This window comes from Chrysemys picta, chromosome 1 (assembly GCF_011386835.1).
Source record: "Chrysemys picta bellii isolate R12L10 chromosome 1, ASM1138683v2, whole genome shotgun sequence".
NCBI lineage: Eukaryota > Metazoa > Chordata > Testudines > Emydidae > Chrysemys > Chrysemys picta.
In genome coordinates this window covers 351,972,328-351,993,949 of record NC_088791.1, presented here as the reverse complement: position 1 = coordinate 351,993,949, position 21,622 = coordinate 351,972,328, and the positions used below count along the sequence as shown (strand labels likewise).

At 43.9% G+C, this 21,622-nt stretch overlaps 2 protein-coding genes across 2 annotated transcripts; both read right to left on the bottom strand.

Annotated features, from left to right (window-relative positions):
• Positions 1-7,742: 7,742 nt before the first annotated feature.
• On the bottom strand, positions 7,743-10,187 carry LOC135981783 (olfactory receptor 52N4-like). The gene is made up of 3 exons (XM_065586004.1): positions 10,179-10,187; positions 9,503-9,548; positions 7,743-8,512 (listed from the first exon to the last, which is right to left on the bottom strand). Exons 1-3 carry the CDS (start codon positions 10,185-10,187, stop codon positions 7,743-7,745), a joined length of 825 nt encoding a protein of 274 aa, XP_065442076.1.
• Positions 10,188-20,477: 10,290 nt separating this feature from the next.
• Positions 20,478-21,416, bottom strand: LOC101942531 (olfactory receptor 52N4-like). The gene has a single exon (XM_005312541.3). It carries the CDS (start codon positions 21,414-21,416, stop codon positions 20,478-20,480), a length of 939 nt encoding a protein of 312 aa, XP_005312598.2.
• Between the last annotated feature and the right edge of the window lie 206 nt (positions 21,417-21,622).

Below are 21,622 nucleotides of genomic sequence, written 5' to 3'. Positions count from 1 at the left end.
TTTTTCGGTTTTTACAGATTCAGACTAACATGACTACCCCTCTGATACAGTAAAAAATTAATTCAACACAGAGACTAACAGTAACAAACTAATTCAACACAAAATGTGGACATTGACTACCGTCACTGAATGCAATTAGGAATATATAATATAATAATGTTATTTTTGTTTTTACAGTACATATGTTTTGGGCTTCGTTGGGGCTATTTTTAATGCCATCATTAGTCATTTTTTCTTTGAAACACCTGCCAACTCTCAACAGGGATACAGGTCCCAGTACTGGGGGTTTGATTTTGAATTTGTTTGTCATCTATTACGTTTGTTGCTAATGTGCACAACCTGCTGCTGGGGCATGTAGCGTTTTGTGTGTGTGTGTGTCATAAAATGTGTACTAAGTATCTAATGAAAGCTTTCATTTGTTATTTGATGTATAGACCAGTGTGTGAATAAAAGAAAAACAACAACTGTGTTTCAAGAAATTAATTGGTCTGCTTTTAAGTTCGTTTTTAAGTGACTTTGGGCAGCAGAAATCTGTCAGCCCCAGCCAGAGTCAGAAGGCCAGAGAAGGAGCCCAGAAGGCAGAGCAGGGCTGGAGGCAGAGCAGCAGTGATGTGTCATAAGAGACAGTACTGTATAGCCAGGGCCTGGGAAGGAGGCCTGGGATGTGTGAGGAAGAGACTGTACTTTACTTACATCCCAGAGAAAGCACGTGCACCAAACAGCTGGGAGAGGCTGCTACTTTAGCTCTGTAGGGAGAGGTAGGTAGAGATACAACAACCGTTTCCCATGGAAAAACTGAGGGTGAGGAGAAGGCTGCCTGGGAGGTGGGGGCGTGACTGGAGCTGTTGGGGGGAATCTTTAAAGTGTGCCCTCCCATCATCAGCAGGTAAGATTTATCCCTGCTTCCCTGGATCAGAAATTTCACTCGCTAGGTCCCAGGGGCTGCCTCCCCAAATTCAGGCAGGAGGGTGCACAGGAGATAAATGTGTGTAGGATCAGCTCCCCCTGTGCCTCCCCCACATGTGAAGAGGAGTAGGAATGGGGGCTGTCCAGGCTGATTCCACACTCTGGCATGTCAAGTGAAGAAGGTGTGGGCCTGCAAGGACTCTAAAAATTAATACTTGCCACTCCAGGCTTGAATTAAACTCCCAAGGTTACAGATCCCTGACCTTGGGTTGGTAAGTGCTGCCACCACCCAAGTGAAAACCCCCTTTGAGATTCCAGGAAGGCGCACTTGGGAGTTCCTTCCTGTGGTATACCCCCAAGCTCTTTCACCCCTCCTTTGGGAAAGAGCCAAGAAAATGGAAGAAAAAGAAATCAGCTATTTTCACCAGCTGAACTCCTCTTAGTAGCTAACTGAAAAATATATGCACAGACTATTTAAGACACAGAAATCCAATCATGTTTTTTAAAAAGGTAAATTTTATTAAAAAAAAAGAAAGAAAACACATCTGGAAAATCAAGGTGATGCTAGATTTTAAAAGAGCAACTGAAAGAATTAAACACCAAGAATGGCTTTCTTGGGGTCCAGCTTAAAAGTTACAAAAACACCTGTGTTTAGGATAACCAGACATCCCGATAAAATCGAGACCATCCCGAAATTTAGGTGTTTGTCCTGATATTTCGCTCTGATGGCTTTTTTTTTTTCCTCCGCCGGCAGCACTCGACTTTTGTTTTTTGCTCCCCCCCCCAACATGTGTCCCAGTATTTTCTTCCTCTCATCTGGTGTCAAGGCTGCTTCCCCACTCTGAACTTTAGGTACAAATGTGGGGGCCTGCATGAAACTTCTAAGCTTAACTACCAGCTTAGATCTGGTCTGCTGCCACCACTCCCAAAGCGCTAATTCCCTTCCCTGGGTAGCCTTGAGAGACTCTTCACCAATTCCCTGGTGAATACAGATCCAAACCCCTTGGATCTTAAACCAAGGAGAAATTAACCATCCACCCTCCTACCTCCCACCAACTCCTGGTGGATCAAGATCTAACCCCCTTGGTTCTAAAAACAAGGAAAAATCACTCAGGTTCTTAAAAAGAAGGCTTTTAATTAAAGAACAAGGTAAAAATCATCTCTGTAAAATCAGAATGGAAAATAACTTTACAGGGTAATCAAACTTAAAGAGCCCAGAGGAATCCCCTCTAGCCTTAGGTTCAAAGTTACAGCAAACAGAGATAAACACTCTAGTAAAAAGGTACATTTACAAGTTGAGAAAACAAAGATAAAAACTAACACGCCTTGCCTGGCTGTTTACTTACAAGTTTGAAATATGAGAGACTTGTTCAGAAAGATTTGGAGAGCCTGGATTGATGTCTGATCCCTCTCAGTCGAAGAGCGAACAACCCCCAAAACAAAGAGCACAAACAAAAGCCTTCCCTACACCAAGATTTGAAAGTATCTTGTCCCCTTATTGTCCTTTGGGTCAGGTGTCAGCCAGGTTACCTGAGCTTCTTAACCCTTTACAGGTAAAAGGATTTTGGAGTCTCTGGCCAGGAGGGATTTTATAGTATTGTACACAGGAGGGCTGTTACCCTTCCATTTATAGTTATGACATCTGGTCACTCTACCTTTTTTTAGCACAGAGGAATCCACAAGCCCAAAATAAAGAGATAAACCTGATCACTTGTAACTAAACATTTCCTGTGCTACTTACGTATCTGTGGTTCCACATGTGTAGTTTTTAGGTATAATGCTGATGATTTTTCATACCTGGCCCAAGCTTCATAGCATACCTGCTGCTCTGTGTCTCTCCAGCCAAGAGAACAACAACACACAGACGAAGGGGAAGTTGTTTTTCTCAATTTTAAAAGTTTCTAGTCTTCCCATTGGCTCCTTTGGCCAGGTGCCAATGGAGTTCCTCTCACCTAAGCATTTCAGTGAGACTTCTTAACGCTTTACAGGCAAGGCAAGTAGAGAACAGCTACTAAGAAGGATTTGTATAGCTTCCTGTCTCAGGTGGATGCCGTGCTGGGTGACGGTACTGGCAGGGGGATTCTGAGGCAATATTATGTATAACTCTCTTATGCTCCTCCTTGTCCTGCACCTCAGTTTGGGTCTTCATTGGAGCCCAGGCCACACCTCTGTCTTTTCTGGACTTTTCAGAAAGTGTTTCACACAGTGAAATCTTGGAGCTATTGTGTATAAAACCGTGACAAAGAGATGTTAACAGTTCCCAGTCTGTTTCAAGGAGAGCATACCATACATCTAGTAATGGAGATTCTCTATATCCTAATAAGAAGGAGAGGATGGAAGATGACAATGTGGGTAGGATCTGATGGGAAACAGTCAAATGAAAGAGTCCCATTCAATCACACCACGTAATGGCATATATATATATATTGGTATTCACATCTTCTCCTCAACTGTTGGGAGTGGGCCACATCCACCCTGATTGAATTGACCGCTTTAGCACTGGTCCTCTGCACCGTAATGTAACACACCCATCTTTGTATGTGTATATATACCTGACAAACTGCAGCTTCCACTTCATGCCTCTCACGAAGTGGGCTCCAGCCCAAGAAAACTTAGGCCCAAGTAAATGTGTTAGTCTTTAATGTGCCACAGGACTCCTTGTTGTTTTAGCAGATTTTCTTTGTATCTCAAACAGACTGCCATTGCTTCTTGTTTAAAACTGCAATCCTTGTCACCAAGAACAGTACAGAATCCATGTTCCTGAACTTTCTGAAATGATTATGCTATTCGCAATATCAGAAAAGTTCATTTGGAATGCAGCGGTTTGTGAAATTGGAAATATCACATAGGGCTTTTGGGGGTTTTCTTTATTTATTTTGTAAATACTTCATCAGACAGTGAAAACAAGCTGCATAATTCCAGAAAGTTTCTCCCTTTTGCTGATTTTTCTCTTGCATCCTAACCCCGCAGTGCAATTCCTTGATTAGCCAGGTAAGGAAGTGCATTGCTGATTCTTGCAGCATAGTCTCTCTTTTTATGTAACGCCATCTTTTGAGACTTTCATAACTGTGCCACTATAGAGCCCTCTTCTTTTGGAGCAACAGAGGGTCCTGTGGCACCTTTGAGACTAACTATATTCTGTTAGTCTCAAAGGTGCCACAGGACCCTCTGTTGCTTTTTACAGATTCAGACTAACACGGCTACCCCTCTGATACTCTTCTTTTGGCTGTTTGAAAAAAAATGCCACCTTTCAGAATACTATTTGAGTATGGCAGAGTGTATCTGTTTCTGAAGCTTTTTTCATATATTTTTCCAGTGTCTTATTCCGTTTTTGGCACATGGGAAGTCTGTCAAACCAGTGGAAAACTGTTTGCAGGGAAAGCAGAAAACATCTGCCTGCTTACTGTACTCAAAAGATGAAAATGTCTTGTAATATTCCAATGTAAATGTGAAAGACCGAGACACAACTTTGCTTATTCTAGTGGCCCTAGTTCACTTTCTCGCCTTTGGACTTTGCACCACTTCATTGCCCATGGAATTTATATGCCCTTGCTCTTTGGTTGATGTCTTGCTCCTACATCTGGCCCAGCTGTGGGACTCGTCCTGCTGCTGAACCTGCTGATGCTGGAGTAACTCAGCTAAGGGGCTGAAACTTGGGGAGCCGTCAGGCCATACCCGGCTTTAAAATCTGGTTCTGTTTTTCACTGGCCAGCGGTTGGGGCCTTCGGGGAGGAACCCGGTGTAAGTAATTGTTACTTGAGGAGGCTAACTGTGCCTATATCTCTTTCTGTGATAAAGAGGGCAAAAACTAATGACTTTACCTTGTATAAAACTTTATATAGTGTAAGGGAGACTTTTCTGGGGTTTAGACCTCATTGGGGCTGGGTCCCTGAGTGTTAGAGACAGGTACCTTCCTGAGCTGTTTTCAGTTTAGGGCTGCAGCTGTGCGGGCGTGGCCCAGACAGTGGGTCTCTGTTGTAGCAGGCTAGCGTGTCTGACTCGAAAGACATGTTCTAGGGGACCAGGCTGGCAGGGAAAATGGGTTCAGTGGTAATTTCAGCACATCAGGTGACAGTCCCAAGGGGTCTCTGTGACTGAACCCATCAAAGCTTCCATCTGGGGTAAGGCAGCGTGAAGGGTGTTAGATCAGCTCCAAGGCACCTTCTGGTGGCTACATGTAACAAGATATTTCTCCTTTTTTTGGGGTGGGGGAAGCAATTGCTTCTTCCTGGGGTATGGCCCAATCTCCAAGGGCCAGCTCAGACCAATGGCTCTCCCATGCTGTGGTAATCCAAACAGCAAATAAAGGGGATCAATCAAGTCCAGTATATGTATGAGAGATGAATGCTTCCCTCTCAGGATGTCCCTGCAGCAGGCCCTCCCTTCGCTCAGGTGGGACCTTTGGGCGGTTGTTCAAGGGGAGATTCTGCCTTCCCTCAGCTCACGTCCCCTGGAGCTGCTGGTAGCAGGTCTGCTCTCCTCCCTGTCTGTCATAAAACGAGCTGCTCCCTGGCTGTTTTGCCTTTCTCAAGCACTTCTCTTCAGACTTGATTTGTCTGCCCCATTTTCTGATAATTTACTAACTGAACATTTGGCTTCTTTGAAGTTAATTTGAAATGTAGCTACAAGTTCAGAGGCTCTGGGAAGTAATCCTGCTGCTTTACATAGGTCTGTGTCTTTGCATTGTAGCAGTTTTGAAACAGCATTTCCCATTTGCAGAATCTTTCTTTGGAGCACAATGAGAAAAAGAAAACTAAAAATTTTCCTTAATTTCTTTAATGCTAAAGGCTCATAAGTTTCAACAGGATTTTTGCTCAGAGAAATATTTCTATGGGTGCTTCAATTGTGTCTACAAACTGAAATTGGAGTCTATGTCTACACAGCTCACTGTACAGGAAAACCACCCAGAATGAGGAGTGGAAGCTTTTTCTGTCTATACTGGCACATTTTAGTGCTAGAACTTTTGTCACTCAGGGTTTGTTTGGTTTTCTTTACACCCTCATAGCAACAAATGTTTTAGCACTGAAAGGGGCAGTGTAGACATAGCTTGTAAGAAAGGAGTGATTCATATTGGTTGGTGATCACAGTGCAGTCAATTCCTTGACCCAAATTTCATTTCTTATAATGTTCAAAAGGGCAAATAAACAATGTCAGATTTACTGCTCGAACTCCATACTAAAATAGTACAGTCAAAAGGTTTTATATGACACCAGTCTGTGGGAAGCCGTCTCATGCAGTGATGTTAAATTCACCTTACGCAGAAAGTGTGTTCCCCAAAGTTACACATTTCAGCTTTTTTCATTTATATGAAGATTTCACAAGTTACCCATCTTGTTAAAGGTCACTAAAATCCCACCCAGCAGTTGTCTCACATTCACAATGGAAGTGGAGAACAATGGTGGGGAACTTTCCTGGCTTCTGCTGTATCCCAGGGGAAAATGCTACAGAAAGGGTTTGAGTCCCCACGCCCACTCCCTTTACCCAGGGGCCTTTACCCTTCCACTCTCCTGGGTGGTAGAGTCCTCAAGACAAGGCCTAGGGTGTCCCCACTCCAGGGTACTGTATTCACACCGGACGCTTCCCTGACCCACTGATCACTACATTAAATTCTAACCAAATATAATTTATTAAACAGCAACTATAAGAGAAAATAAGAAAAAAAAATGGGAAAGGTTCAAGGAAACAAGAAACCTCACTGTGTGGGCACAGGGACATCACAAACAGCTGTCTCTGGGATGGAAGGAAAGTTCACTGTCATTTCCTCACATGTCCCAGGCCTGCTGCCCAGTCCGTGGCTGCACTGCAGTGATACCACAGGTCAGACACTTGCTCTGGCAGTGGTCACGCCCTCAGGCTCTTGGTGGCAGGACCCTTCTCCACAGCATCTACCGTCTCATCAAATTCACATTCCACTTTCTGAGTCCAGACTTCAAGGTCCTCTTGTCTGGTGACGTCCCCCAGCTACTCATTTTGCTCCGTGGTGACTAGGGTCATGGCCAGCATCGACTGTTCTTGCTCTGTCCCTGAAACTCCTTGCTGTAGCTTAGCCCTGGCTCCCCATTTATGCAGCTGGTCTGTGCCAACCCAGCTCCCAGTTCTGGTCTGCTCCAGCTGCCGCTTCCCAGCTCTGCCTCATCACTGCTGCGCTGCCTCCAGCTCACATTGAACTGCTGCTCAAGTTTGCCAACTTTCTACTGCATTAATAATCCCATAAAAAAACTAACCCAAAAGTAGACTGATCTATTTCTTCAAACAAAGGGTGGTTTTTTTAATTAACACATTGTCTATACATTAAATAACAAATTAAACCTTTCATTAAATACCTCGTACAGATTTGATCAAAAAAAAAAGCTACAAGCCCCAGCAGGAGTTTGTCCACGTTAATAGAAAACCCACCTTGCGTCAGAAAGTTGCAATATCTTAGAATCATAGAACATCAGGGTTGGAAGGAACCTCAGGAGGTCATCTAGTCCAACCCCCTGCTCAAAGCAGGAGCAATCCCACACTAAATCCCCAAACGGCCCCCTCAAGGATTGAGTTCACAACCCTGGGTTTAGCAAGCCAATGCTCAAACCACTAAGCTATCCCTCCCCCCTTCTGGTATTCTAAGAGTTATTGAAAAGCCAAGTGACTGGGTGTGTGGGGTTGGGGTTGAGGTCTGATGGGTGAGAAAGGAAAAGTTCAGCCAAACTAGGACAGAGCATCCTTGATTAACAAGTTTCAGAGTAGCAGCCGTGTTAGTCTGTATCCGCAAAAAGAACAGGAGTACTTGTGGCAACTTAGAGACTCCTTTCCCCTCTTGTCAAACAGGTTTCAAAGCAGTGGCCCCACAGCAATTAACTTCTGCAGATGTATTTGCCCACTTTGTCAAAAACCTCTTTGGTTTTGACCCCATAAATGATAGGATTGAGCATAGGAGGAAGAAGAAGATAGAGGTTGCTCAAGATGATGTGAATGTGGGGAGCAATTCCCTGACCGAAGCGGTGTGTCAGGTTGGAGAAGAGGCCGGGAGTATAATACATCAGCATCACACAGATGTGGGCTGTGCAAGTGCTGAGGGCTTTTTGGTGGGCTTTCTTGGAGGAGATTCTGAATATGGCCCTGATGATCAGACCATAGGACAGGGCAATGAGCATCAGGTCTAACCCGATGACGAGAAACACTATCACCAAGCCATATGTCTTATTGACTGTGATGTCCCCACATGACATCTTCGCCACTGACTGCATAATAGAAACCGTGTGAAGGAAGAACATCTGGGTGAGGCAGCCACCCACAGTAATGTCTTTCAAATTAAACCAAAATATACACAGTGCCTTCGGCACGACAGAGGTATAGGTGACAATGTCTGTGAGCGCCAGCATACAGAACAGCAGGTACATTGGCTTGTACAGCGTTTGCTCTTTGCCTACAACAAACAGAAGCATGAAATTTCCCAGCAGGCCGATAATGTAGGATATAGAGAAAGGGATAGAAATCCATTCATGGGCAGATTCCAGGCCATAGATGCCCGTTAGGATGAAAGTTGAAGGGTCAGAGGGGGTGAGGTTCATACCTGCTGTGTATTGTTCGATGGGTGTAAAGGGTTCAGAAATACTCAAGGCGCCTGTGAAGGGAGAGAAGCATATAACAGTGGATTACACACTTTATAGGAAATAGAACATTAAATGTTTTATAGTTATTACACATCTAGATAGCCAATCAATTTATAGAATGGGCAGCATGGTGGCAGATGAACTTTGATGTCAATAACTGCAATGTGTGTTTCCATTGGAGGGAAAAACTTGAACTCCTCAAACACGTAACAATGTTCTAATTAACTGTATGAACTCAGAACAGGAATCGGGGTGTCATGATACACAGCTCTATGAAACCCTGCCTCACAGTGCAAGCATGACAGAAACTGAGCAAAACTTTGTGTTTCAGGAGGAATGGGATGGGGAATCCTGCAGGAAATACAATGCCATGAAAATAGTCAGTCAATGTTTCACCCTCCTCTGGACTCCTCAGTGTAGTACTGGGCACCCTTCTCACACAGGTTATTTCAGATCTAGATGGGTTCATGCAAAGGCAATGAGAATGATCAATAATCTGGTGAAAATATCATGCACAGAGTGACTGAAAAGAGTGGGATTGTTACCTTAGAAAGGAGATGAATGACAGGGGACATGAGAAAATCTAGAAAATACTGACTGGTAGAAAGGCAATTCAGTCCACGAGGTAAGCAAGAAACAGGAAGGGTTTGGACATTTACATGGAAAGTGAGATTATCTAGTCACAATAATTACAGCTAAATAAATATTTTGGAAAATCTGTATGTCCACGTATTTCAGGGCTCAAGCCAATCTCTCAGTGTTATTCATTAGGGTGACACCCTCTTCACAGTCAAGTCACACATCTATTGGTGGGTTTCTTACACCTTCTTCTACAGCACCTGGACAGGTCTGATACACAATGCATTTCCTATGTTGGAAAGGAACCAAGTTTCTCCCATGGAAACAGACATTATCATGCTTTGCTATGACTTTATGCTCAACAGAGTGGGCATGAAGGGCAAAGGGGTCTTGGTATTTAAGGCTGCACCTCTGTTACTTACCTTGTTTCTTCTTGAGAGACACTTTCTTGCAGGCACTCAGCTTTGTCTGAGACATAAGTTAGACATGTTACCTGACAAGTGTAAGCAGAGACACGGGCCAGCAATTCAGCTGCTTACCCTGCTCATGCCTGAATATTGATGAAATTTGGAGATGACATAAAAATAAAAATAATGATTTGACCCCATAAAATCTCAATACTGAGGAATGAATGTACAACCCTGGCCATTAATGACAAACAGAGTTGGCTAGAAATGGTCCCAGAGCATCTGAGGTTTAATGTTCATTTCCCAGTGGCCCACTGTTTCAGGCTGCTACCACTGGCTACTGCATGTGGCAGTTGTATTTATCTAGGCCCTCCCATGTCCCAGAGTTACCTGTTCTCATTATATAAGGTGCATAGTCCTCAGTTTGTGAGTTCTTCCTGTGTAGCAGCCCTGGGAGCACCACACGGTGTGTATGGTTGTAACAAGAGAAGCGTATGCTGGTGTCTTGACATTTGCCAATTATGTGTGAGATTTCTTACTCATAAGAAAAGGGAGCAGGTGTGATGGGAGGCACCTCACACCCTGCAGAAGAAGAGCTTTGGGGAGTGTGGAGCAGCTGGGAGATTGTGGGAGCCAAGGATGACTGGGGAGCATGGAGGAGAAAATCATAACTTTTCTATTCACATCTTACATGACCCATCTTGCATAAAATGTATCATAATTATGCTATAATCATGCCATAATAATGTCACTATGAAGAATGGGGGTGGGGTGCAATGTCATACAAAAATCAATGGTTCTGTCCACAGGTGAAATGCCTGAAATTACATAATAACAACAACAACAACTGGAAACAAAGTGAGTAAAGGTTGCGACACCCATGCTGCAATTCTGTGGCTTTCCAGGGCAAAGAGACCATGAGACCTCCTATACACACTCGGGGCCAGGAAAGGTCCCAATGCTGGCTGTGTACTCACAAATACTGCAGGCGACAAGCTCGGCTTAACAGTGAAATCTTCAGTGAGCTTAAACTCAAAAAGGAAGCGGAAAAAAAAAAGTGGAAATTTGGACAGATGAAGAAGGAGGAGTATAAAAATATTGCTAGAGCATGCAGGTGGTGGGGATAATGCGGTTGGCTCAGAATGGTAGCCTCCTCAGGAGCAGGGGCATGGGCAGAGAGAAGAGAACAGCTCTCATCAAACCCAGTAGCCCTAGCTTAGCTATTCGTGTATTGGTGAGGATAGTGTTGTATCTCAGAGGGCTACATATGGCAATGTAGCGATCAAAGGCCATTGTTACGAGGATTGCTGACTGCATAATAGAAGAACAGGAGGACTTGTGGCACCTTAGAGACTAACATAATAGACTGCATAATAGAATTCTGTGGGTTTTTTTTCCAATTGCTTTATTTTCTCTGTGCAATGTACTATCATCTGCACTATGTGTGGGACTTCTGCCACAATATACAAGACCAAAAATAATTTTCAATTGATCGTAGCAGTGTATCGCTGCATACCACCCAGGCAATTTCTCTGGCCACTTGTGCATCAATCTCCATTCATTTGAATTCCAGTTGTCTTTCATGTTCCTTCTTTTTTTCTTCAGCTTCCAATCTGGCTAATTCCAGTGTTTTGTTTTGGTTTTTGGGTTTTTTTGGACCTCACTTTCTGCCATATTTGCGAACCTTCCTGCCTTTACTGCAGCCTAGCCCGAGAGCTAAAAAAGAAAAAAAAAATCAGCTTGTGAATTCCCTTGCTGTAGCTTAGCTCCACTGCCTTCAGGCAACGAATTAAAAACTCCAGCAGCTCTCAGGTAAAAAAAAAAAGAAGTCATTTTGAAAAATCCCTCCCTGGTTTTCAAGCAGCTAAAAGGAAAAAATGTGTCCTTTTCAAATCCTGAGGTCTGTGCTTCTCGTTCAAAATGATCCCACTGTGCTACCACCATGTCAATGTTCCCTCCCTACTCTGAACTCTGGGGTACAGATTTGAGGACCCGCATGAAAGACCCCCTAAGATTATATTCTACCAAATTAGGTTAAAACTTCCCCAAGGTACAATTCCTTTCCTTGTGCTTGGACGGTAGTGCTGCCACCACCAAGTGATTTACACAAACATTCAGGAAAAGTGTCACTTGGCGTCCCTATTTCCCCCAAATATCCCCACAAACCCCTTCATCCCCTTTCCTGGGGATGCTTGAGAATAATGTGAGTATCGACCAGACTCTTTGTCTCTAGGACACTGAAAATCAATCACGTTATTAAAGGAAGAACATTATTTAAAGAAAAAGTAAAAGAATCACACCTGCAAAAACAGGATGGAAGGTAACTTTACAGGGTAATAAAAAGTTTTAAAACACAAAGGATTCCCCTCTAGGCTCAGCTTCAAAGTTACAAAAAAAAAAAAAGGAATAAAACTCCCTCTTAACATAGGGAAAATTCACAAGCTAAAACAAAAGATAATCTAACGTATTTCTTTGCCCTTACTTACAATTTTTGTAATCTTAAATGGAACATTTCAGGTATGTTTTCAGGAGATGTTTCACCTGCCTGGGCTCTTTCTCTGTCCAGAGAGGGACCAAACAAAACCTCCTACACCACAGATTTGAAAATATATTCTTTCCTTGTTGGTCCTTTTGGTCACGTGCCAACCAGATTATTTGAGCTTCTTAAGCCCTTACAGGTAAAATGATTTAGAACCTAGGATTATGGCATCAAAGTTACTTTGTGAGGTCTCAAGTGGATATATATCTGGCAGCTCCCAACTGTTCTAATAATTAATCTACTCTCTGCATTGAATAAGCATAAAATGTCATTAATTTGTTGATCTTTCAGAAATCCATGCAGAAAAGGGTTGTGCTAACCTATGTCAGAACTGGAACCATGGGTATTCTCCACTCACTGTGTGATTCCTTCACTACTCCCAGAGCCAAAATGACCTGGAGTTCCTTTCACATTTTGTCCCACATTATATGAAAGAACAGCCTCAGAATTTCACTAATCTGTTGCCCTAGGACCATTTCACTATGGTGGTACTTTAGGTAGCTGTGCCCTGCCAGGGTGAGAACATGGTGCGAAAGGAGTCAAACAACTGCTACATCTGGTTCTTTTGTTTGGGATACAGACCCTCCCCCATTCTTGCATCACACATGTCTGGAGGCTTAATGTGGGTGCTGAAGAGTATGAGTGTGACACATTTTCACCCTCAGGGTGCAGTCTGGGAGCCGAGGAAACTGCTACACACCCCTCTAACCACCCAGCTAGGCTGGCTTTTTTCACGCTGCTTTGTTGGTGATTCATCCTCTCCCGACCCTGTTATCACCCAACACGACAGCAGATGGCACCGCACTCCCAACTGAGCTATCTATGGGCTTACCTAAGCCACCCAAATACAAAAAGCAGTAGGGTGACCAGACAGCAAGTGTGAAAAATGGGGACGGGGGGTGGAGGGTGCCTATATAAGAAAAAGACCCAAAAACTGGGACTGTCCCTATAAAATCGGGACATCTGGTCACCCTAAAAAGCAGACACCAGTCAATTTGACAGATTCCTGGGCTCACACCCCTGACTGAAGTATAAACGCAGACTTATACTGTCTTGGACTTGTAACCCGTGGTCCAGTGTGGTTCAACAGCAGCCCTGGGAACTACAAGTTGTGGACTACAAACTGTAGCATGCTGGGAGAACTTCCTGGTTCCTGCCAGGATGTACCCTCTGCCTCCCGCAGTCTGGGGTCTCAGCACTCACCGAGCTGGGAGTGGGTAGCAGGCAAGCAGAGAGGAGGCTGCTGGACTGTAATCCTGTTCTATGTTCTTCACATAATAAAGCCTGTTCCTGGTGGCTTCTCTGTGTGGGTCTGGTCTGAGGTGAACACACACTGACACACAAGGCAGAGCACACAAAGAAGCCTCAGGCCCTGTTCCTTAAAGTTGTGTAAAAAGTCACAAGCAGGCTTCCCCTACCTCATACAACCTCATACTGGGTCAGTGAACATGACGGGGGAGAGGGGCTACACACTGCACAGGGATCTGTACAATGTAAGCTCATTAACAGAGTTGTGTTCTGGAGAGAAATGAATGTGACATCCGAAGCGCAGGAACTGTCCGTCTCAGGCTCATGTGACAGTTAGGGTGACCAGACAGCAAATGTGAAAAATCGGGCCGGGGGTGGGGATTAATAGGAGCCTATATAAGAAAAAGACCCAAAAATCCGGACTATCCCAATAAAAACGGGACATCTGGTCACCCTAATGGCAGTATATGTAATATACACATAACTCCCCAATTCCCTGCAGGGTTTCCTGATCTCCCCAGAGAATCTGCAGCTGTGAATATTCCTCTTCCTCTCGTTAGTATCCACCTTCGTATGTATCTGTATCAGACATTTGCCTGAGATATTCCCTGTAGTTAACTATTGAATAGGATTTGTAAAAGAGATTTATATTCTATCCCCCAAGATGGACTTGGTCTCTCATGGGGCTGGTGATGCTATTTTCACCTTTTCACCTCTAAGGCACTGGTTTAAATTGGGCTCAGCTGGAATGTAACTGCTTATTACACAACATACCACACTTCAGAGAGCACTTCCCACCTTCAAAGGGTTTTACAAACATTCACTTAATAACCCTGCCCTAGTGGATCAGATCCGAGTCCGTCTAGCCCAGTAACCTATCGCTGACAGTGAACAGCCCCAGGTGCTTCTGAGGGATCAGATGCTGCCTCAGAGCTCTGTGGGCTCCTCTCTAGAGCTTGGGTTCCACGCGCAGTAGCTTGTAGATATCCTCATTATACAAATTTCCTCTCCGCTCCATCTTTAACAATGGACTAGCTCACAAGGTCACTGTTTCAATGATCTTCATTGGGCTGCTGGGGTAACATCCTGATAAGATGCAGAGGGGCACAGCCATCCTCTCACTCTGCCTGAAAATAACTTAAGGCCAAATGCAGAATTGATAGCACTTTGAGTATCCACTTCTTAACGCTTTACAGGCAAGGCAAGTAGAGAACAGCTACTAAGAAGGATTTGTATAGCTTCCTGTCTCAGGTGGATGCCGTGCTGGGTGATGGTACTGGCAGGGGGATTCTGAGGCAATATTATGTATAACTCTCTTATGCTCCTCCTTGTCCTGCACCTCAGTTTGGGTCTTCATTGGAGCCCAGGCCACACCTCTGTCTTTTCTGGACTTTTCAGAAAGTGTTTCACAGAGTGAAACCTTGGAGCTATTGTGTGTAAAACCATGACAAAGAGATGTTAACAGTTCCCAGTTTGTTTCAAGGAGAGCATACCATACATCTAGTAATGGAGATTCTTTATATCCTAATAAGAAGGAGAGGATGGAAGATGACAAAATATGGGTAGGATTTGATGGGAAACAGTCAAATGAAAAAGAGTCCCATTCAATCACACCACGTAATGGTATCCATCTATCTATCTATCTATCTAGGTATTCACTCCTTCTTATCAACTGTTGGGAGTGGGCCACATCCACCCTGATTGAATTGACCGCTTTAGCACTGGTCCTCTGCATAGTAATGTAACACACCCATATTTGTATGTGTATATATACCTGACAAACTGCAGCTTCCACTTCATGCCTCTAATGGAGTGGGCTCCAGTCTATGAAAGCCTATGCTAAAGTAAATGTGTTAGTCTTTAATGTGCCACAGGGCTCCTCATTGTTTCTTGCAGATTTTCTGTGTATCTCAAACAGAATGTCAGTTCTTCCTGTTTAAAACTGCAATCTTTGTCACCAAGAACAGTACAGAATCCATGTTCCTGAACTTTCTGAATGATTATGCTTTTCACAAATTCAGCAGTAATTTCTAAAAGCTCATTTTGAGTTGAGCGGCTTTTGAGATTGAAAGTATCACTTAGGGTTTTTTTAGTTTTTATTTTATATTATTTATTTACTTATTTATTTGCAAATACTTCATCATACAGTGAAAACAAACTATATAATTCTGGAAAGTTTCCCCCGTTTGCTGATTTTTCTCTTGCATCCTGCCCCACAGTGCAATTCCTTGATTAGCCAGGTAAGGAAGTGCATTGCTGATTCTTGCAGCATAGTCTCTCTTTTTATGAAACAACATCTTGTGAGAATTTGATAACTGTGCCACTGTAGAGCCCGCTTCTTTTGATTGTTTGAAAAAAAAACTGGCCACCTGTCAGAACACTGTTTGTGTATGGCAGATTGTATATGTTTCTGAAGCTTTTTCCCTATATTTTCCAGTGTCTTATTCCATTTTTGGCACATGGAAAGTCTCTCAAACCGCTGGAAAACTGTCTGCAAGGAAAGCAGAAAACATCTGCCTGCTCACTGTACTCAAAGAAATGAAAATGTCTTGTAATATTCCAATGTAAATGTGAAAGACTGAGACACAACTTTGCTTATTCTAGTGTCCCTAGTTCACTTTCTCTCCTTCTTTGGACTTTGCACCACTTAATTGTCCATGGCATTTATCAGCCTTTTCTCTGGTGGATGTCTGGCTCCAACACCTGGCCCAGCTGTGGGACTCGTCCTGCTGCTGAACCTGCCGATGCTGTAGTAACTCAGGTAAGGGGGCTGAAATGCAGGGGGTGAGGAGGCCAGAGCCCACTTTTAAATGAGATTAAGTTTTTCACTGGAAGTGGCTGGCATTAAGGACCTCAGGAGAGGTGGGTCAGGGTGGGGAGAGTAGGGACTCAGCAAACGGCATGTGGGGCATCCACAAGGGAGGGGGTGGAGGAGAGGTGGGACTCAGGAAACGCACTGACACCTTGGGGAGAGCATGGGGGGTGGAGGAGGGGAGAGACTCGGCGAGGGGTAGGCTGTGGGGTCCTCTTGCGGGTGAAGAGGAAGGATTCAGCGAGAATCAGCAGTGGCCTCGGTGGATGGGCTTAGGAGGGACAGGAAGAGGTGAAGCACAAGTGGGGACACAGGGTTAGAAGCGGGAGGTGGCATCAGGGACAGAGCACAGGTGGGTCCACCCTGGCCCAGGTGCTCACTATCTCAAAGGCAGCAGGATAGCAGCTGTACCACAGCGGAGATTTAGCCTCACCTGGCCTATTATTCCCACAGCATTTGTAAGGTGGCCCTCCCTCGGCCACTTCCTACCAGCTCACTGGGAATGACCCGAGGTCTCTGTGACGATCCACTCCATATACTTTATGAAAATATGCTCATGAATATGAATATGACATACCTGGAATATGCTTTATGCAAAACGTCCCATGTAAGGTATCATTGGAAAACTAGTAATCTACTGAAAGTTGTTTTTCTATTTGTGTGTCTGTATCATTCTTATATTTAAAGTAAGGAATATGAAATATAAATCTGAGATCCTATTGTAATTATGCTAAATAAGGGCCATTAATGATTTTGTAGGAACTTGATGGCTCCCATTTACCAGGACAATTGGCTGCGAATGGTTTTGCTTACCTGCAAGGCTGCTGTGTCTGGCTGAACAGACAGGGTTCTGGGGGACCAGCTTGGCAGGGAAAATGGGTTCAGTGGTAATTTCAGCACATCAGGTGACAGTCCCAAGGGGGTCTCTGTGACTGTATCTATCACAGCTTCCATCTGGGGTAAGGCAGCATGAAGGGTGTCTCATCACCTCCAAGGCACCTTCTGGTGAGTGCATGTAACAAGATTTTTCTCCTTTCTTTTTCGACAGCAACTGCCTCTTCCTGGGTTATGGCCTGTACTCCAAGGGCCAGCTCAGTTCAAGGGCTCTCCCATGCTGTGGTAATCCAAACAGCAAATAAAGGGGATCAATCAAGCCCCGCGTAGGTACGAGAGATGAATGCTTCCCTCTCAGGTTGTCCCTGCAATTGGCCCTCCCTTTGCACAGGGAGGGACCTCTGGGCAGTTGTTCAGGGGGAGATTCTGCCTTCCTTCAGCTCATCTTCCCTGGAGCTACTGGTAGCAGGTCTGCTCTCCTCCCTGGTCTGCCATAAAAGGAGCTGCCCCCCCGCCTTTTTGCCTTTCTCCACCACTTCTCTCCAGACTTGATTTGTCTGCCCCATTATTCTGACAATTTATTGGCTGCACATTTGGCTTCTTTGAAGTCAATTTGAAATGTAGCTACAAGTTCAGAGGCTTTGGGAAGTAATCCTGCTGCTTTACATACGTCTGTGTCTTTGCATGGTAGCAGTTTTGAAACAGCATTTCCCATTTGCAGAATCATTCTTTGGAGCCCATTGAGAAAAAGAAAACTAAAATTTTCCTTAATTTCTTTAATGCTAAAGGCTCATAAGTTTCAATGGCATTTTTGCTCAGAGAAATATTTCTATGGGTGCCTCAATTGTGTCTAAAAACTGAAATTGGAGTCTATGTCTACACAGCTCACCTTACAGGAAAACCACCCCGAATGAGGAGTGGAAGATTTTTCTGTCTACACTGGCACATTTTACTGCTAAAAGTTTTGTCACTCGGGGTTGTTTGTTTGTTTTTTACACCCCATAGCAACAAATGTTTTAGCACAGAAAGTGTCAGTGTAGAAATAGCCGGTGAGAAAGGAGTGATTCATACTGGTTAGTGATCACAGTGTAGTCAATTCCTTGACCAAGCTTCCATTTGTTATGATGTTCAAAAGGGCAAATAAACAATGTCAGGTTTACTGCTCTAACCCCTTCATAAAATAGTACAGTCAAAAGGTTTTATATGATACCCTTCTTTGGGAAGAAGTCTCAAGCAGTGATGTTAAAATTCACCTTATGCAGAAAGTGTGTTCCCCAGTTACACATTTCAGTTTTTTTCACTTATATGAAGATTTCACAAGTTACACATCTCGTTAAAGGTCACTAAAATCCCACCCAGCAGTTTGTAATGCAAGTGGAGAACAATGGTGGGGAACTTTCCTGGCTTCTGCTGTACCACAGAGGAAATGGCTACAGAAAGGGTTTGAGTCCCCACTCCTAGTCCCTTTACCCTGAAGCCCTGCATGACCTCAAGGACACCCCTTCCACTGTCCCAGGTGGCAGAATCCTCATAATGGTGACATGGTTGGGCCCAGGTGTAACAACTGTGCCCGTGGGAGCAGCTGAGGTCACTCAATCATGGTGAACTGCACACAGGAAGGGGGCAGAGAAACCCAGAAGCTGGAGGATATTCCAATATTTAGATTTACCAAGCCTGCACAAAACTGCTTCTGTATTACCTCACTAGTTACTCAGAAGTCCAAACAATGCAGTTCCCTTAAAGTACCCAGCCTCGGGCATCCATCCAGGCACACCTGTCAAACGTATGATGATAATTTCTGAAATCTAATCTCATCATATGACAGAAAAGGTTCTCCCTATCCCAAAGGATCAGCCACATACCCAGGTCAAATTATAACTTAGATCTTACCCAAAAGACACACTTATAGTCAATTCTTCTTACCTAACCTACAATTTATTAAAAAAGAAAAGAGAGAGACAGTTGGTTGAAAGATCAATATACATACAGACATGAGTTCAGTTCTTGAGGTCCAGATGCATTGCAGAGATTATGAGTTTGTAGTTGCCAAAAGTTCTTTTAAAAATAGTCTATTGGTTATAGTTTGATGTCCATATTCAGGGTGACTTCAGCCAGTGACTGGGGATCTCAATTCTTATGGCTTAGGGTTTCCCCCTATTGAAACCCAAAGCAGATCTGAGATAAAGAAGGATTGTGTGGCAGGGTCTTTACACATTTCCAGGAGCCTCTTGGCCTGAGAGAACAATAGGCTTAACTTTCTGTCTCCCAAACACCATGCAATTAGGATAGGATAATTTATCAATTAAACAGTTTATATACAGGTTACCACAACCTTCAAAGAGACATATAGACAATAATACTCTTTCACTGAAGTGTCATCATAAATGTTAATATTCCTATTTTGATCTTTGAATCAAAGCTATAGTAATAGACAAGACTTGTTTCTTCACATCACAAGACCTGAGCAAACATCTACCCTTTATCTCTAACAATGCCGGCTGCATTTCAAAGTTCTATTCTAACCTAATGCAATAACCCAACTATCATTAACATATCTTCCTAACAAGTCTTTTAAGTTCAACCATAGGTCATGTCAGTCTATGAGTTAATTAACTCTTTCTGGCCCTGTGTCACCTTTCAATGAGGTATTATATTATACCCACATAACATCACACCAGGATTCCTGGGAGGCTGAACCCCGAGTCTCATCATGTTCATTTAGGACAGGGCCTAGGTTGTCCTAACTCCAGGGTACTGTATTCACACCGGACGCTTCCCTGACCCACTGATCACTACATTAAATTATAACCAAATATAATTTATTAAAAAGCAACTATAAGAAAAATAAGAAAACATGGAAAAGGTTCAAGGAAAGAAGAAACCGCACTGTGTGGGCACAGGGACATCACAAACGCTGTCTCTGGGATGGAAGGAAAGTTCACTGTCAGTTCCTCACATTTCCCAGGCCTCCTGCCCAGTCCGTGGCTGTCCTGCAGTGATACCGCAGGTCAGACACTTGCTCTGGCAGTGGCCACACGCCCTCAGGCTCTTGGTGGCAGGACCCTTCTCCCCAGCATCTGCCCTATTTTTTGAAACAAAGTTTTTTTTTTCTTTTTTTAATAAACACATTGGTCTATAACATCAAATAACAAATGAAAGCTTTCGTTAGATACCTAGTACAGTTTTGAATAAAAAAATATAAGCTGCAAGCCCCAGTAGGAGTTTGTCCACATTAATGGAAAACCTTGCATCAGAAAGTTGCAATATCTTCTGGTATTCTAGGAGTTATGGAAAAGCCGAGTGACTGGGTGTGTGGGGTTGGGGTCTGATGGGTGACAAAGAAAAAGACAAGGTGATAGTCAGAGAGAGGGAACTCAGCAATGGAGAGAGCAATGGTTGGTGATAGAGTGGTAAGACATTAGGTGTGAGGAACTTCTCAGACTGGGAACTTGCACAATGCTGAGCTCAGCCAAAATGGGACAGAGCACCCCAGATTAACAAGGAGATCTCCTTTCCCCTCTTGTCACACAGGTTTCAAAGCAGTGGCCCCACAGCAATTAACTTCTGCAGGTGTATTTGCACACTTTGTCACGAAGCTCTTTGGTTTTGACCCCATATATGATAGGATTGAGCATGGGAGGAAGAAGAAGATAGAGGTTGCTCAAGATGATGTGAATGTGGGGAGCAATGCCCTGACCGAAACGGTGTGTCAGGTTGGAGAAGAGGCTGGGAGCATAATATATCATCATGACAAAGATGTGTGCTGTGCAAGTGTTGAGGGCTTTTTGGTGGGATTTCTTGGTGGAGATTCTGAGAACAGCCCTGATGATTAGAGCATAGGACAGGGCAATGAGTGTCAGGTCAAACCCGATGACTAGAAACACTATCACCAAGCCATATGTTTTGTTGACTGTAATGTCCCCACACGACATCTTCGCCACAGCTATGTGCTCGCAAAACGTGGTGGGGATAATGCGGTTTGCACAAAATGGCAGCCTGGTCAGGAACAGGGGCATGGGCAGAGAGAAAAGAACGGCTCTTATCAAACCCACAAGCCCTAGCTTAGCTATTTGAACATTGCTGAGGATAGTGGCGTATCTCAGAGGGCTACATATAGCAACATAGCGATCAAAGGCCATTATTACGAGGATGGCTGACTGCATAATCGAAATTGTGTGAAGGAAGAACATCTGGGTGAGGCAACCACCCACAGTAATGCCTTTCAAATTGAACCAAAATATACACAGTGCTTTTGGAACGATTGAGGTAGACGTGGCAATGTCTGTGAGTGCCAGCATGCAGAGCAGCAGGTACATTGGCTTGTGCAGGGTCTGCTCTTTGCCTACAACAAACAGAACCATGAAATTTCCCAACAGGCCGATAATGTAGGATATAGAGAACGGGATGGAAATCCATTCATGGGCAGATTCCAGGCCATAGATGCCCATTAGGATGAAACTTGAAGGGTCAGAGGGGGTGAGGTTCATACCTGCCATGAGTTGTTCCATGGGTCTAACGGCCTCAGAAATACTCAAGGTGCCTGTGAAGGGGGAGAAGCATAGAGAGGTGGGTTACCTGCTTTATAGGAAATAGAACTGAAAATATTTTATAGTTATTACATATCTAGAAAGCTAATCAAGCTAGTGAATGGGCAGCATGATGGCAGATGAACTTTGATGTCAATAACTGCAACCTCTATGCC